Source organism: Sinocyclocheilus anshuiensis, unplaced genomic scaffold (genome assembly GCF_001515605.1).
Source record: "Sinocyclocheilus anshuiensis isolate Anshui unplaced genomic scaffold, SAMN03320099.WGS_v1.1 scaffold1231, whole genome shotgun sequence".
NCBI classification, from domain to species: domain Eukaryota; kingdom Metazoa; phylum Chordata; class Actinopteri; order Cypriniformes; family Cyprinidae; genus Sinocyclocheilus; species Sinocyclocheilus anshuiensis.
In genome coordinates this window covers 2,135,602-2,152,625 of record NW_015536698.1, presented here as the reverse complement: position 1 = coordinate 2,152,625, position 17,024 = coordinate 2,135,602, and the positions used below count along the sequence as shown (strand labels likewise).

Sequence of the window (17,024 nt, the reverse complement as noted above, 5' to 3'; positions counted from 1 at the left end):
TAAGTCAATGTTAGCTGATGCTAACTGTCTAGCTAACGAGCTTGCTGGTGCTAAATTGAGGTAATTTTTTTTAAATAAAGTCCTAATATTATAATTCAACCACCTAGTTGATTACATCTGAGAGAAAAAGAAAGGATGTGATGTTCAGAACATGGTAACTGCAGTAATTATCAAAGTGGGAAGTGATGCCCTCTGGGGGCATTTGGCCAGGGGTGTTTTTACACCACAGACAAGGTTTGAGAAGAAAAAAAATCATTATGAAAATATAATTATATTTTCCTTAAAATGTTCTTCCTAACTTCAGGCCTTATTCTCATGTAATATATAAATGTGATGTTCTGCAAAACAACTAGCTTTAACTAGCTTTTTTTCTTACTGGTGAAAATCAGATGGTCAAATCTGTTTTCTCTCAGGTACTTCACAGTGTAAGCTTCACAGTGAACATTACTTCATTACTCTCGTCAATGTAGTCCATATCAACAACAAAAATATATCTTGACTCCATATAGTGGTTATTTTGGGAAAATCCCAAGTATTTTGAGCAGTAGGATTATAAAAAATATGTGCTAATATAAAATTAAATTAAGTAGCCTATATGAAATTGCTAAATAAATCTATCTATCAGTACATTTTTACTTAAGTACATAAAAAATCTAGTACTTTTGTACTTTCACTCGAGTAAAATTGGAAAAAGAATACTTTTACTGGAGTAATATTTTATTATACGTATCTGTACTTTTACTGAAGTACTTGATTTGTATACTTCGTCCACCACTGGAATTTATGCATGGAATTTTTTTTCCTAATGTTTCTATGTAAACATATATCCAATACAGGAGAATTAATATAAATAGTGCTTTTATAAAAAGTTTTACATTTCTATTTTTAAAATCTCCAAAAATTGCTTCATTAAATTCCATTTTAAGTGCATCACTATGACCCTGATTTTTGCTCTGAGGGAAAAATTATGATAAGAGCTCAAATAATACAAAATAATTAAGTCATAAAAATAATAACAAACTAATTAATGTAAGGCCTTTTATAAAATTACAGGCTTCACATTTCTGCAATTAAATCCTCCAAAACTGCCCCATTTATTTACATTGTAAGTACCTCACCATAACCTTAATTTCTTTCTTTTGAATATTTGAATTAGTCAAAATCAAATTTTTTTTGTGGTAATCAACATTATGCCATGATTGCTGTTGACTGAGCTTAATTTTACTAAATAGCTCTTTAACCGAGTCTTCCTGTCAGATATGTTAACACCATGACAGGTTCTACAGGCAGAAGAATCAATTTTTTATGACAAGACACGATTAGCGTGGCATAATCACCCCACTTTTTATTCACTGGGGCTCTAAACGGCAGCCTGTGGCTAATGAGGCTGAATGTGGGTCAGTGGGAGAGAAGAAAACAGGGGCAAGTGACCGCGGGTTTAACACACACCTGCCAATGAAGAACTGATTTTCATTCAACACACAGAGTTGAGAGCTCCTGAAGGACTTGTTGTTGTAATTTGGTAATGTTAACAAAATGTCTAATCACTTTAGTAAGTTATATGCTAAGAATTGGAGTTTGTTGAAACTTGTTTGTGTCTGAAGGCTACACTCAGCATTATTAAATGATATTGGTTCTTTTTAATTTTTTTAATTAAAAGTTGTACATAATTATCACTACAGCCTGAAGGTGCACCGCTGTGTAAATGCTGTGCAAATGCATTGCTTTGTTTGCAAAAATTAACATCAAAATCACATTGAGACAAACAGAAATGAAAACAATTCAATTAGCCAGTCAGTGGGATGCATCGAAATGACTAATTTCATCAGAATAGATGAGCAATGGATAGAACGAGCATGAGAATGAGCTGTTTCTTATTCAGCTGTCCAGAAGCTGAATGTCATTTCACGAGGTTGGCTATAGGCCATGAGTGCACTTGTCCTACAGGATAGGAGAGAATTACTCCCTTCAACCTGAATGAGATTTTATCTCTCATCTGCCAAAAGTGAAAGTAGTTTGCAGTACTTTGAGTTAATCCTGAATACCTTCACACAAGGGAACATTAATCACCTGAGAAGTTAGACTGTGAGGCAGACAGATTAGATGGAAGGATGAATAGACAGACAGACAGACGTAGATAGACTACTAGTACTAGCTACTGTAACAGTGACATCTTATTTGTTGACAGTGCCCAAAGATGGTCTGAAAAATCAAGGGGCATTTGAGGAGATGCGGGTGAATTACATCAAGGAGCTCCGCCGCTCAGTTGGGAAAGCCACTAACAATTCCGGCCAGACGTGGCAACGCTTTTTCCAGCTCACCAAGCTTTTGGACGCAATGCATGAAGTAAGTCGAAACATTCCCGTTATTGACCTCAGTTGATAGATCAAAGACAGATACAGTTCTGCTCTAATTATACAGAGAGTGTTCATTCAGTTTATTGGTCTCTCGAAAATCAAGAGGCACATATACATCTAGATATTCTAAGTATACTTCCCTAAACTAATCCCCGTCATGTAAGAAATACTTCTTCTCTATAGTTATTTTACAACAGTGTCTGTGTAGTCAAGTCAACAATATTGCCAGAAATTGTGTCCCCAACTAAGCAAGCCAAATATTAAGCATATTTAATATCTTTAGTTAACACCCTTGGGCAGGGGTGGACTTACCCATTAATCAAAGATAGGCGACCGCCTTGGGCCCCCAAAAGCCAAGGGCCCCCTAAAATGCTTTTCATATAGGAGATGCGCATTAAGCGCTGACACGCTAACGGTTGCTGTTTACGGTGTTGTTTATTACCACGACAACCGTTCGAATTGAACGTGCTTTTTGTGTATCCTGCTTGAAGTTGATGAAAATATTATGCATCTGAAGCTGTAAATAAATATTGAGAAATAGTGTGTATTATATGTTTATAATTGTTTTAAATGCCGCTTATTTATGAGAAGGAACCAAGTAGAGGACACATACGCAGTTACTTTTTTGGTTGATATAATCCTGTGTAAATGTATAATTGTCTTTTCATTATTTTTTTCAGTTTTAGTTAAATTTGTAGTTAAAATAACTAAAAATAAATGTATTTTAAAGTTTAGAATGAGATGAAAATATTATGCATCTGAAGCTGTAATTAAATATTGAGAAACAGTGTGTATTATATGTTTATAATTGTTTTAAATGCCGCTTATTTATGAGAAGGAACCAAGTAGAGGACACATACGCAGTTACTTTTTTGGTTGATATAATCCTGTGTAAATGTATAATTGTCTTTTCATTATTTTTTTCAGTTTTAGTTAAATTTGTAGTTAAAATAACTAAAATGTGTTTTAAAGTTTAGAATTAGACAGCCTTTGCACACAGGCTTACGCTGGTAACTCATCAATGGACTTTCCTCGTCAATATAGGCTATATTTTTTCGCACTTTTCTCATTCTATATTTCTGATGTTCCAAAAGCGCCTCCTGCTGGCAGAGAATGAATGTACATTTTCAATAATCCCATTTGCAGTTTTTGTTCAGACCAATGCGAAAATCCACCTACTTAACCCTGTTTTAAATTAATATCATAATTTATACTTCCGACTCTCTTTTCTTAACAGCTGTGTGTGAGTGAGTGTGTGCACAGGTGTGTGGAGTCAAGGTAACGGAGTCCGGGAGGATGGGAAGTGGCGACCTCTGGTGGTGAGAGGGAGACACCAGACGCCAGACCCTGACACCCCTGGTTTAAACGCTAAATTGTGAGGTTTATCATTTTATAATTTATTTTGTTAATAGCAATCAGTTGCTATTTCGTGGTCTACAACATGAAATAAAGCCATTATAACATGAAGATGAAAAATGTAGAAACATTGGACACAATTATGGGGCACCATTGTGCAGCAGCAAGCATCACAAAAAAAAAGGAACCTCAAGGTTGATCTAGGAAAACGTGTGCAAATGTATAGGGCCCCAGTCCTATATTTTGCCTGGGGCCCCCAATTCACTAAACCCGCCCCTGCACTTGGGGTCCCTGGACATCCGTTTGATATAAATAACAGGGACAGGAGTAACAGGAGTTTATAGTGTTTGTTTCATAGAGTCCTCTGCTTTATTTCTATAGTATCTGTAATAAGTGCAAGCACTTTTCTGACTAAAAAAATTAACACCTACATATCTAAATGTATTCTGGTTTAAATCATGTAGCTCAAATATTTGTCTAAAAACAAATCAGAATGAGCTGATATTTATTTAATACATATTTAATATTCATTCATTAGAAGTAGCTCACAATTTCTCATGTGGTTAGTAGCTGAAAGCCATTAATATTTAAAATCAGTGGATGTTAAAATAATTACAGCTGTAGATTATTACGGAGTAATAATATCAAGTGTGCATTCAAATGAAAAACTGCCACCCTTCATGTTGCCACTGAGTGATTCGAGCCTCAGTTCATTGCTAATCACTTTTTGCATTGCTGCCATCTCAGCATTTTTTAATAGCACACAAAAGTCTTGGAAAAGATGTTATTGAATTGCACTTGAGGGTGAAGTACACTTGACAGCAGTGTTGATTTATTAATTTGCAAGATGAAGAGAAACAAGTTCAAGTTCTGCCTAAAAGCTTTTCCGCTTTGGTCAGTGAGCCTGCGCATCCATAAATGAGCTCGGCTGCTCTGCAGTCTTTTCTTTGCTAATTCATCAATACGTATTTACCCAGACTCATGTTTCACCAGAACATCTCTTTAATGATAAGCACTGTCAATTTGAATTAAATCTGACAGTTCCCTTGACATAAGTGTGTTCTCTCTCTATCTTTACAGCTCGTGGGGAGCCTGTTGGACTTTTGTTTCTACACTTTCCGTGAATCCCAGGCTCTGAAGGTCGAGTTCCCTGAGATGTTGGTGGAAATTATCAGCGACCAGATACCAAAGGTGGAGTCGGGCCTAACACACACCCTCTACTTTCATAAGAAATGACTGAAAGCTCACAAAAGGAGGGAAAAATGAAGGATCAAATGGAAACGCAGAGGACACCCAGCCCTCAGAGAGCGAACAAGAGCAAGCCCGCTATGCACAAAGCAAGGCGTAACAAGAGGCTTGGCTTAAAGCCATATAAGGCTTGTGTAGTGAGGGAAGGCAAAGAGCGATCTCTGTACCCGGCCAACAGAGAAGAACTCCTATTTCATGTGACAGTGCGTTCCTTAACCCCAAAGACAATGCTGACAGTGTTCTGTGTGGATATGAAGCCATATTCTTTGGTAAAGCTATAGTGCATAGTCACATGTGAATACATGACACACACAGAAATAAGGGCCCACATACTAGACATATCCTTGAATCCCAGACCTGTCAGTCTGCCAGTAAACACCACTGCATTTGTAACTATCATACATTCTGGCATTTATAAAATTACAGGCAAGATTCAGTAATAAAACTGCTTTTTATTGCTGATTAAGACAGAAAAATGTCCTGCATCACTTTCATGAAAAGTCGATTAAATTAGGGTGTTTGCAAAGAGGAAATAAGATACATTACAAGGGCTACAATATGTTAGATATAGCTAAATTGTGACTAATTGGTGCACAGAAGTAATTGTAGAAAGAATCAAATTGAAATCTATCTGCAAAAATGGCATAAATGTGTATTTTGATGACTTGACATTTTTACATAGTGAGTACTGGCCACGCTGATGCAGTGCTGTGGTGGCCTGATGATTATGGCAGCTCAAAAAAAATGCTATTGAACCGGACAGAGAAAAAAAGCTGCAACTATAACAAACATTATGGCTCGTCTTGGAAAAAAAAAAAATTGAGCTCATGCACACATTTTGTGTGCGAGCTTGGACTGTAGCAAATTTAGTAAATCATACCTAAGCTGTTACTAAACCGGCTCCCTTTTGACGTTAAGGAAAATACAGTACTAATTTACAATTCCAGAAAAGAAAGGCATTTTATATGATTGTGAAGTTTTTGTGTTTCAAAGAATCAATCCAGCTAGAAGCCATTTTCTAACAAGGTGCTTCTGTTTTCTTAACATAAATAGTAGATGATTTTCAGTAGCAGCACATGTACAGTTAGATACCGTATGGAGAAAATCAGCTTTTCTGAAGCATACAGCTCTCATATTAGTAAACAACAATAACAGCTATAGTCCACGAAGTAGTCTACTGTAAGAAAGAGACATGGTTACACAGACTAATAACAACAGTATCCTGCTCATAAACACACAATATATGTGTATCATATGATTATAATTGTTGCTTGTAGGAAGATTTTTCAAACGTTGTAGATAGGAAGTTTTTGATTTAAACCACCTTGCAATTAAAACCTGGCTATTTGGGGAAATACCAGTCGACTTGCGAGTACTTGAGTGAATTGTTTCTTAAAAAAAGGAATTTGGACCACTGTTTCATGTTTCATAACCCCACTGTGCTGCTGATGGAATAAAAAGAGGTACCGCTAGTTCTGAAATGCTGTGAGTCAGAGGACAATGAAGGTTTGAGTGTGTTTTGTGCGTTTGTGTGCATGTATTTGTTTGTCTGTTTTTCTCTCAAATTACTTAAAGGCACAGGAAAGCTGAATGTTTTTGAGAGGGCATTGTTGGTTTTCTCTGATAGGATTAGAATGATCCTATTGGCTGATTTTGATTTGCACAGACACAATAATGTGATCATTGGGATATTAGATGTTCTGCTATTGTGTTGGTTATGTAATGTGCTTTGGGGGGTGGGGGTCAGGTTGGGACATTTGTGAACTGGAAAGGTCAGAGAACTTTTGATGTTTGCCTTTTTGATATAGCTGGTTGGTGGTAAAAAACTGTTGGGGGACAAAAATCATAATTCTAATCATTTAAATAAGAACAATCAAATCAATCTGTGGTACCCAGGCATAACCCATTTCACCGACCTGTCAATACACTGTACGTTGAACGTTTTTGATGGACCTAAAACTAGATGTTGCAAAATTATTTACAGTAGTCTCTTTTTTTTCCCAACCTTTCCCTTTTTTAAATACACTGATATATAAATGAGAATAAATGTTAAAAGGTTCATAGGATGTATGTGAAGTATTTTTTGAGAGATTCTATTTTGCCGGACTCAATATATTAGTAATTTGTCTAAAAAGAATATATGAGATCTTTTGTAAAGTGAAACGTTTATGCATGCTTTTTGAAAAGATGTTTACAGTGTATTAAAGAAGGGAAACTTGTGCCTTTTTTCTCAAAAGTTACCATTTTACAGTATCTATTGTAAATAAATCAGTGAATTACGATGTTGCGTTGTATGGAACATTTCTATATTAAATATTTGTCAGAGGCTGGGATGAAGTTCACATATTTCCCTGACTGCCCTTAGTCAATCAGAATCCAGAGCAAGACCCAGAGAGCATGATGGATATACATTTAATTTATATTTACTTTTCACAGCAATATAGACTTGTTTACTCCCCGAATGTCACTAACTTAAAACTTGTCATTTTGATCTGTAGTAATGTGAACTAATTGTATGTTTTTGTGTTTTCCTCTTCGCTTCGCCTACAAATCTAACAAAAAAACACAACACAGTGCTCTCATCAGAGGTTAGCTATATTATGCTGAAAGGAAAAGTGCTTGTGGTTGCCAAATATTTTTATCCCAGATTTAAAAAAAAAAAATATATATATATATAAATAAAAATCAAACCAAGAAGAAAAAAAAAAAAACATTCACACTGAATTTCTTAGTTTTGCACTCTTAAAAAAGTTTTTTTTGTGTGTGTGTTTCACAAGTTATTGTCTTGTGAACCAACAACGCTCTATATTATTATTATTGTTGTTGTTTATACAGTATATGAAAAATGTATGGGATTTTTTTAAATAGTATAAAACAAATTCAACCTTTATGTAAGAAAACCTAAATAAAGAACTAGGACAGGGAGCAAAATTGAACCTGAACAGTCTGATATCAATTCAGATGTCCACCGGCAACTTAAGAATAGATTGCCATGCTTGTTGCAGTTTGCAATTTGTGTTTCTCCATCACCAAATGATAAAGCTTGAAATATTGAAAGTTGGTGTGGATCCACGCTTTTGAGTTGCTTGTTACTTCAGCTTTGACAGTCTGCACATGACTTTTTAGACGTGTTTTTGGGGAGTCTAATAACATGTAAAACTATGCATTTGTACAAATCACATTACCACCAAGCAGCACCTTTGTGCAAAATAAGGGCAAAGCATGATCAAGGTAACCAGTATGTTGAATCAGAATAAAATACAGCTTATTAGTGAAAACCCACAGATCACATGTTGTGTTTGCACATTAACACTCGTGTGTTAATGGATATTGATTTTTCTTCTCTTTTTTTGGGGATAAATCTGAATTTGTGTGCTCTACATTGTTTAAAATGACAAAGCCATATCTCTTTTGTGACAAAAGAGCATTTCCTGTTCATATTTTGATTTTTCCCTTTTTTAAAAATCAGCGCTTTGTACAATACTTGTTAGCAAATCTCCTCAGTACAGAAATATACAACATGAGCAAAAGACAGATGCAACTAGTTCCTCTAAACTGTATATCTTGATGCAGATTTTGCCATAACTGTGTTTGCAGAAACATCAAGGGATTCCAATAAACCTGTTAACAATTCATTACTGTGCACTCTTTCTTTTGCCACTAAAGAATCTCTTAAACCTCTTCACATTTTTAAATCTCACCTTAAAACGTATTTCTTTAGGGTAGCTTTTATTTAAATTTATATATATATTTTATATTGTTTTTATTTCTAATGTGGTTTAAAGGTGTTTTAGCTTATTTTCATACATTTTTATATGGTGCATTTTGATGTTTTATTTGTTATGTATAGCGCTTTGAGAAGTAACATTTAAAGGCGTTGTAGAAAAATAAAGATTATTATTATTATTAAAGACAATTCATAAAAAAAAAATTAAAGATCAGGAATTGGTGTTACTTCTGCTGTAAATCACAATGTATACTACACAAATTTATTTGATTTTTGGCCGGAGAACATCTACTAATGTTCATAGAGTTAAGTATTTCAAGTACATTAGAAAGCGTATTTGAATGTAGTGATGAAATAGTTTCCTTTTTTTCTTAATATATTTGTGTGAATTTGGTGATATGTTCCAGGTGAACTTAAGGGCAGTTCAGAAAGTACACGCTCTTGTATTGCTTTTGTGATCTGCAGCTCCCACCAATACTTTCAAATAGAGTGGATTTTGTCGGATGATCTGCAGGACCATTAACTCAACACTGACTTCCTTCTTGAACAACTATATAAATGAAATCTGTCAAAAAAAAAAAAAAAATCATCTCGTGGGTCAACGGCTTATTGTGACGTGTTTTACACTCAATGTTCAATTTGTTAACATGAACTAAGAATAAATTACTTTTACAGCATTCATTAATGTAGGGTAATGTAAATTGTTAGGGTTAGGTTAGTAATTACATTCATTAATGTAGGGTAATTTAATTTCTATACTAAAAGATTATTAGTTGCTGTATAAATTAATTTTTATTGTATTTTGAATTAACATGAATTAACAATGAACAAAATAGATTTTTTAAACTAGCATAACATTCGCAATAAAACTGAAGAAGCAACAGCTCTTTTTTCTCTCCATATCATTTCTATTTTTCTATATTATTGACAGAAGAAGAAAAAATGAGTGCTGGAAGTTCTATCCACTGGTTTTTGGTTTAATGGAGGCAGATATGAATATGAGTTAAGACTAAAGTTCAGCCTGTGTCACCAGATAGAAGTCTGTCATTTCACTCGAATATCGAGTTGACATTCTGATTATTAATTACAAGATGAATGGAAAAGGAAATGGAAAAAAGAGAAACGAATGCATGGATGAATTGTTCACAATAAGTGTTTAGAAGCAAGGTAAGGTGATTTTTTTATTTTTTATTTCATGTGGTCTGTACCCTAGATTAATAAATGAAAGTATTGTTCATTGTTAATTCATTATACCCAACCTATACCTGCTTATGTTAACAAACTGCACCTTATTTTAAAGCGTTACTGCTCATACTGTAGATGTTTTAGAGATTTAGGGGTCAACTGTAGTGGATAACAGTAGGAAGACTGTGAATTGGATCATAGGATGCTGCAGACATCTGAGTCGGTGTTGAGTGAGTGGAAAGAAACAGCAGCAGTAGGAAGAAAAGGAATGGATGAGGGAAAAAACCTGGATACATTATGTGGCAAAGCCCAATGGAAAACAGAAAGAGAGGGAGAGAAGAACGCACACTCTTAAAGAAAAGAGGAGAGTAAGTTTGAGCGACAAAGTCATAATTCAAACCTCTGGCAGATTTTAAGTTTTAGCAAATTATATATCTCCAGGGGAAATGAGCATGAATGAGGAAGTAAGTGATTATGGTAATATGTGAAGAAAACTGCAAGTCTCGTCTGCATTTACTGGTCTAGCAGTGACGGAAAAATCCTCGGAAAACAGCATGAGAGAGCGAGATCTTCTGACAAAGAACATAAGCATTAACAATGTAACACCTCCACGTCCCCAGAGAGAAAATTCGCCATTAACCTCGTTAGAAGCCCGATCTAAAAAATGGGCTTGTTTGCCAGACTGTGAGAGTAGACAGTATTACTTTTGCTCTTTTGTGCGAATCCGCAACCCACTCCAAATCTCTCCCAGATTGCCAATAGCGCAAGCTGTGTAGTCCTGCCAAATAAACAGAATCTATTGGATCAGGCAGATTTCAGGGCTGTGGCTTCACACATGGCGGCTTCTGTGCCCCAGATTCTCTGCTTGCAGACACAATCCTTTTCTGTTTTGTTTTTCACTGTCCCACCTTCCCTGTCTCATTCATCTGAGATATAATACATAACAGTTTGATTATATTTTATACATACACAGCATGAAGTGAGTATTCTTACAGCACCTAGGTGAATAAGGTAAAAAAAAAGAAAATGTAAATAATAGATACTACCATACTTCTCCAGTTGGTTGATAAACATTAAGAATTGCATTTTTTTTTGTATTACACATTTTTTAATTAATTATATATGCACTAATTTGCATACATTTCCAGAACAGAAATCTGAACATTGGATAAAGCCAGGTTTGTTTTACATATTAGATTCAAAGTTTTTTTTTTTTTTACACAGTTTATTTTGGGTTTCTCTTTTTATCACTTTCTAAATCAGAAAATTCAACAGTAAGAAAAAAAAAATCACTATAATTTAGGAATAAAATGTTTCAACTAGCCTAAAACAACGCGTAATTATCTCAAAATTGACCAATGCATTAAAAATTGCAGTGTTTTTGCCTGTGGTGTTTTGCCTTAAGGAGCACAAAGAAAGTGTAGTATCTTCACTGTACTGTATAAAACAAGGAGGAGGGACATCTTCATCTGAGATCGGATGCAGTGCTACATTGCGCCGTCTCACTCTTTCAGGCAGAGAGTCAGAGGAATAGGAAACATGGCGCAAATAGTGATTTGGTCTTAACTCGTGACCATGGAAAGAAAAAGAAAATAAAAAAAACAGATGGGAACTTTGAGGTTATACTACATCCAAGGAAACAGAAGTGAAAGGGAGACACAGAGGGAGAGAAAAAGAAAGCCAGAGGGCGAGAAAGTGAGATGAAGCGGACATGGATGGTGGGAGGGTGAGTTTGCCCATCTCATTAGCTTGGGCTCATTTGATTATGTAAGCACCCGGCTTTTCGACACGTTGCCTATTTTCAGCCCGCTCCCATGTCTCGTCCTATCATCTGCTCTATTAGTTATCGGAAGTCTGTGACTCTACCATGTCATGATAATTATGTAATACGTGGCACTCAAACACACACATTCGGGGACACACATCTCAGACATTTGCACGCTAATGATGTGTACAGTGCACTGAAGTGTGATATAACGCACACACGAGTGCAGCAAAGTCTGGAGGTGCTTTGTAAACTAATTAGACAGAGGCTGTGACTTCAGTTGTCAAGAAATCAAAATTCAAGAAATTACCCTGTTTACCATTTATGCATTCCTGGTTTTATTTTGATCGACTGTTAAAGACATAAATTGAGTTGGTAATCTTTCATGAAAATTCCTGATCCTAATGACCTGCCTTTTTGTTTTGGGGGGATGCTAGCAAAAACTATTTTTTTGACCCCTCCCCTCTAACTACCAGGCATAATGACACCACTTTTCAGAATTCAATCAGTTCCTGAAGTCATTTTCTCAGTAAAGGGAGGGTTCAGCCGAAAACAAAACGTGCGTAACTCATTTTAATTCAGTAATATGATATATTTCTCAATAGCTACATTTACATGCACTTAAATAATCAGTTTATAATCAGATTGATGGCTTAATCAGACTGAAAAGCATTAAACACCTCAATCTATCTAATCCATCTGAGCTCAGTCTAAATGATTTTTTTTTAAAAGCTTGAATCCGACTATTTTCTTAATCATATTCAAAAATTATTTGCACACATGCGCAGTACCATGATGCCTGTTTACACGTGAATATTTGCTAAAAAGCTCTTCTGACACAAATGTCAGCCTTTCTTTTAGATATGCTCATGTAAATGAATATGTGAATCAGAATTAGGGTTCATATAAACAGAATTCCAAATCTGAAATCAGATTGGGTTCATTCCAGTTGGTAGTACATGTAAACATACCCAACAAAACAGGATGTTCAAATAAATAAAATTAAGAAGTCATCGCTCCACTGCACTAGTGTCACGGTTGCACTACTGAGTGGAGTGAGGAGCAAGGAACGGAGGGAGACGAGGAGTACATCAATCCAGAGAGATTTAATGATAACAAGGAAACATGGAAAACTCACATAGCACATGTAGACATGAACAATACCGGACGCAGAACTAAAAACAGGGAACACTATTTAAACACATGACAAGACGAGGGGATGACGAGACACACCTGGGATCAATGGAAATAAACGGGGAACACCTGGAATTAAATCAACATAATCAGGTGTAAGGGAAACAGTTCAATTTAGCTCAAAGGGAATCATTTAAGATTTTAAAGGGAATTTGGACAGAATCACTGTTTTACGGCTGATCACTGAGACGGCCAGCGAGTCATTGAACGAGCCGTATAACATCAACTCTGCTAAATCAAATGTTATCTTATCAGTCACATGGTCCGAGTTTTTCCCGCTCTTGCAGAGTATAATTTTGGACATGATCTCTATAACAAGGATATGATACCTTTGACAAAGAATTGATTTGAGGCTTGGGAAGTTTCTTTACTTCTTCAACTTCGAAATCTGAACCATTTAAGAACAGCACGAGATTCATCAGCTCAATCAAATCACACGTCGGAAGATCACAGCAGATTATCTCGTCATCTAACCCCAGCAGGAAGCATGCACCTAGAGCGGCGTCATGCCAGCTCACCCGGTTAGAGAGCTCGAGAAAACCCTCCACATATCGCTCCAACCTCAGACCGCCCTGCCGCAAACCCCACAGGGCATGCTCCATCTGAAAGCATGTGATGATGATTTACTGCTGATTACAGAACCGTCTTTTTTAACAAAATGTGCATGACAATTGCATTCGATTAATCGTGCAGCCCTAACAGCAAGTCAACTGACTTTCCTTGAAAGTGACTTTGTAGTTTACCCCAAAATTAAAATTCTTTCATCATTTACTTACCTGAACAGAAAACAGGAAATAACCTAAACCAGACCCAGTTGCTCCAAACGCAGTGTGTGTGTGCTAACCGCTGCACTGTGGGTCCAACAAAATGGTCTATTTTGATGCAAATGGATTGTTTTTTAAGCACTCAATCCAGTGTATGGTAAGGACCTACACTGCTGTGTGCTCCAACTCAAGTCCAATATATGAGGCGGCAGTCCAAATCTGCTAGAAAATGAAGATTTAATCCACTTAAAGGGGGAGAGGTTCAATGTTAAAACTGCAGAGCAGCTCCAGGGGCAGTGTTGCCAATTTAGCTACTTTGTAGCTAGATTTAGCGACTTTCCCGCCCCTTTTGAGACTTTTTTCAAAAGTTTAGGGACAAATATAGCAACTGCTTGGACAAACCTTATCTAAGTTCTCATTTTGCCCACTGATCTACGTTCATCTTTATATAGATCAGTGAATTTGCCATTGTGATGTCATCTAGTGACATTTAGCTACCAGTTTTAGCTACTTTCAATTGAAAGCAGTTGGCAACACTGTCCAGGGGTAGAAGTGTGTGGGAGAGAATAAGCCAGTATGCTCTAAATGCAATGTATGCAATAGACAACAGTTCATTGACATACAACAGAAATTCGTGAACATATTTCGAAATTCTCACACTTGACAGGTGGCAGTAACAAAATGCTGCGTATTCGGACAATAAAGTTACAATAAACCATCAAAATGCTTACTATGAGTTTGAGCCAATCACAAAGCTCTAAAGAATCTAATTCAGTAGTCAAACATCAGAAGTCAAAAATCATTGTTGTTTACATTGTGGAAAGAAATGTCACATGAATGTGGTAACGAAACATAACGAACCTTAACTGAAATAAAAGAGCTTGTTTTTTTAATGGATTTCTAGAAAATTTCTAGCAAGTTTTGAAATGACATTTTGGTGCGGATGTATGAATGCAATACGGATAAATAACGGAAAGCCATTGCATGTGTGGTACATTTACTAGAAAAGATAGCCAGCAATTGTACTGCAATTTAAACGGGTTTCATGTGTGAAAGTGGCTATTGTATAGGAGTTAATCTAATCCGGTAATTAAGTTTTGAATTTATTAGACAAGCTAAAGTTCTTCAGCAGAAGCCTTAAAGAATAGTCTCTTTTTGACCTTGATGGGAGCACATCCACACAATTAAGTTAATTGACATTAAGAAAATTACACACAATCTTATTTTATTTTTCATTAAACAACAGTCATATCACAAATGTTTTAGTTTATTTCCCAGTAAGCACATTAGGGGGTCTACAGAGCCCTGCAGCATGTGACTTCCATTAATAGACATTTAGTTTGGCATATAAATAAAAATGAAAAACAAGATATAAGAATAAAATACTTTATGTAACATTGATCAACAAGAAGTTCAACATGGAAAAAAAAAATAAATGATATCAATGCCAAGACCTTTGCAGAGGTCATAAATCACTGTCTTAAATCACCGCAGAAACGCTCAGTCGCAAATATGAACCTGTGGAACAAGGGCTCTTAGAAAAATGAAACATTAGTGAAGTCCTGCCATTTTTCAGGTTTCTGCAAAAAGAATGTGGTAAACTTTTAATTAACCACTTAAAGAGGGAAAGCTCTTGGCTTTTAAGTTTCTTTGCACAAAAATAATTCTATGTATACAACACAGATGTAAGACTTGGCAATATTTAATTTTACGTCATTGTATGGGCTACTTTTTATTTATCGGTCTCTGTTCTTCAACATAACATTAAAACCTATATACAGAATAGCAAAAAAAAAAAAAAAAAAAAAAAAAAAAAATGCTCTGTTCGAGTTACTGAACAGCGTCTCGCATGCCATGCGTAATAAATTTAAGGCACTGCATCAGTTTTACTCAATGCAAAATATTTAATAATCGCATACCAATTTCAATATCAATAACCGACAAGCACTACATTTCGAAGCAATCTAGTGTTCCAATGAACCAAGACACAAAACGTTCCCTCCAAATTGACAACGTTCACTGCACTGTCATATTGTTACACGTTTCCTCATGTTTACCATTATACATCATCACATGCCCAATTAAATGCAACTTGATAATATTTAATGCAAAGATACTCAAGGCATCTTTGAGTATACTAATGCTAAACAACTCAAACTACTTGGCTAAAATTACGAGGCATGTGATTTAAAAAGCAAACAAAAAACAAACAAAAGAGGACAACAAAGTCACAATGACGGATGCATATTTTCCCACACATATTTACATTTTCAAACTCTAAAAAGTGCAGTCTCTTGTATGTATACAGCATATTTTAGCTTATACTTGAACTTAATTCCTGTGCTAGCAACATCTGTGTCTCTCAATGTCTTTAGTGTGGAGAAGGAAGGAGGAACGACAAGCAGTGCCACTGTGAAAGAGCCGCCGAGACCATGGATACCATGTATATAAAGAGAAGTGTGAGGATAGTTCTTTTCGGAGTTACAGTATATCCACATAGTTTTCAGGGATGAGTCCTCGCTTGCCCTCCAGCACGCCCTCCAGCCATCCGGGCTCCCTGGAGAGTGTCACTGCAGAGCAAAACCACGGACACACAGGTAAAAGTCTTACTGCAGCTCTTCTGTCACACTGCATGTCAGACAAGCAAGAATTCCTCATCGGGTGGTTAGCATGGCTGATGAATGTAAATTACACCACAATGGGTATGAGTTAGGAATGTTTTAAGAACTATAGCCAATCCTTGATAAAGTCTGCTGACTTTTTCTGCATTTTCTGTGTTCATTTTGGGAGAAAAATAAGCAGAATGGGTTCAAAATGTGTTAAACAGAGCTGAAAGAATTATTAAATTAGCCAAAGTGTTTAACAAGCACACACAAGAGGTGGGAGATTTGTGAATAACAAATCTCGTTTTTTTAGATGAGAGCAGCAATGATTTAATGCAAGAGCAGCACTGAGGAATTACGTACGTTAGGGTTTATGTCTATACTGAGGATACTAATAGCTGTGAATGTTAATTATCACTGAATACTGAGGATGCTGAACAATGTATTAAACATAAGCCAGGAATGGCAGAGAAATACTGAACCAGCGATCAGTAACGTGTGCAGGCCTGCATGAGCAAACAGTGGGATGTCTGTATAGGTAGTTACTATGATTTTGTTGAATGATAGAGGACAACCTGTCATTTAACAAATGTAATGCATTGGAACACCCCGATGAACGATGAAAGGCGAGTGATGTCCAAGTGAAAGACAGAAAAATTGTGAAAAACACAAAAATTATGAACAAAAGTGCCAAAAGATTCATATCACATTTACAATAATAAATAATACAAACTGACTAGATGCAGAAAAATATACAAAATGTTAAATTCCATCTGATTTTCATTCTCATTTTGTAGCAAACATGCATATAAATGCCTAGCAAGA

At 35.9% G+C, this 17,024-nt stretch overlaps 2 protein-coding genes across 2 annotated transcripts in view; one reads left to right on the top strand and one right to left on the bottom strand.

The window, feature by feature from the left end:
* The window catches only part of LOC107654985 (mineralocorticoid receptor-like), a 77,591-nt gene extending 70,104 nt beyond the window's left edge, over positions 1 to 7,487 (top strand). The window contains exons 7-8 of the mRNA XM_016442366.1: positions 2,189 to 2,346; positions 4,794 to 7,487. Coding sequence (XP_016297852.1) covers positions 2,189 to 2,346; positions 4,794 to 4,949 — 314 coding nt within the window. The 3' untranslated portion in view covers positions 4,950 to 7,487. The remainder of the gene's footprint in view (positions 1 to 2,188; positions 2,347 to 4,793) is intronic.
* Positions 7,488 to 14,541: 7,054 nt separating this feature from the next.
* Positions 14,542 to 17,024, bottom strand: part of LOC107654979 (rho GTPase-activating protein 10) — an 84,698-nt gene continuing 82,215 nt past the window's right edge. Inside the window, exon 23 of the mRNA XM_016442351.1 lies at positions 14,542 to 16,166. Within this exon, the coding sequence (XP_016297837.1) occupies positions 16,078 to 16,166 (89 nt within the window). The 3' untranslated portion in view covers positions 14,542 to 16,077. The remainder of the gene's footprint in view (positions 16,167 to 17,024) is intronic.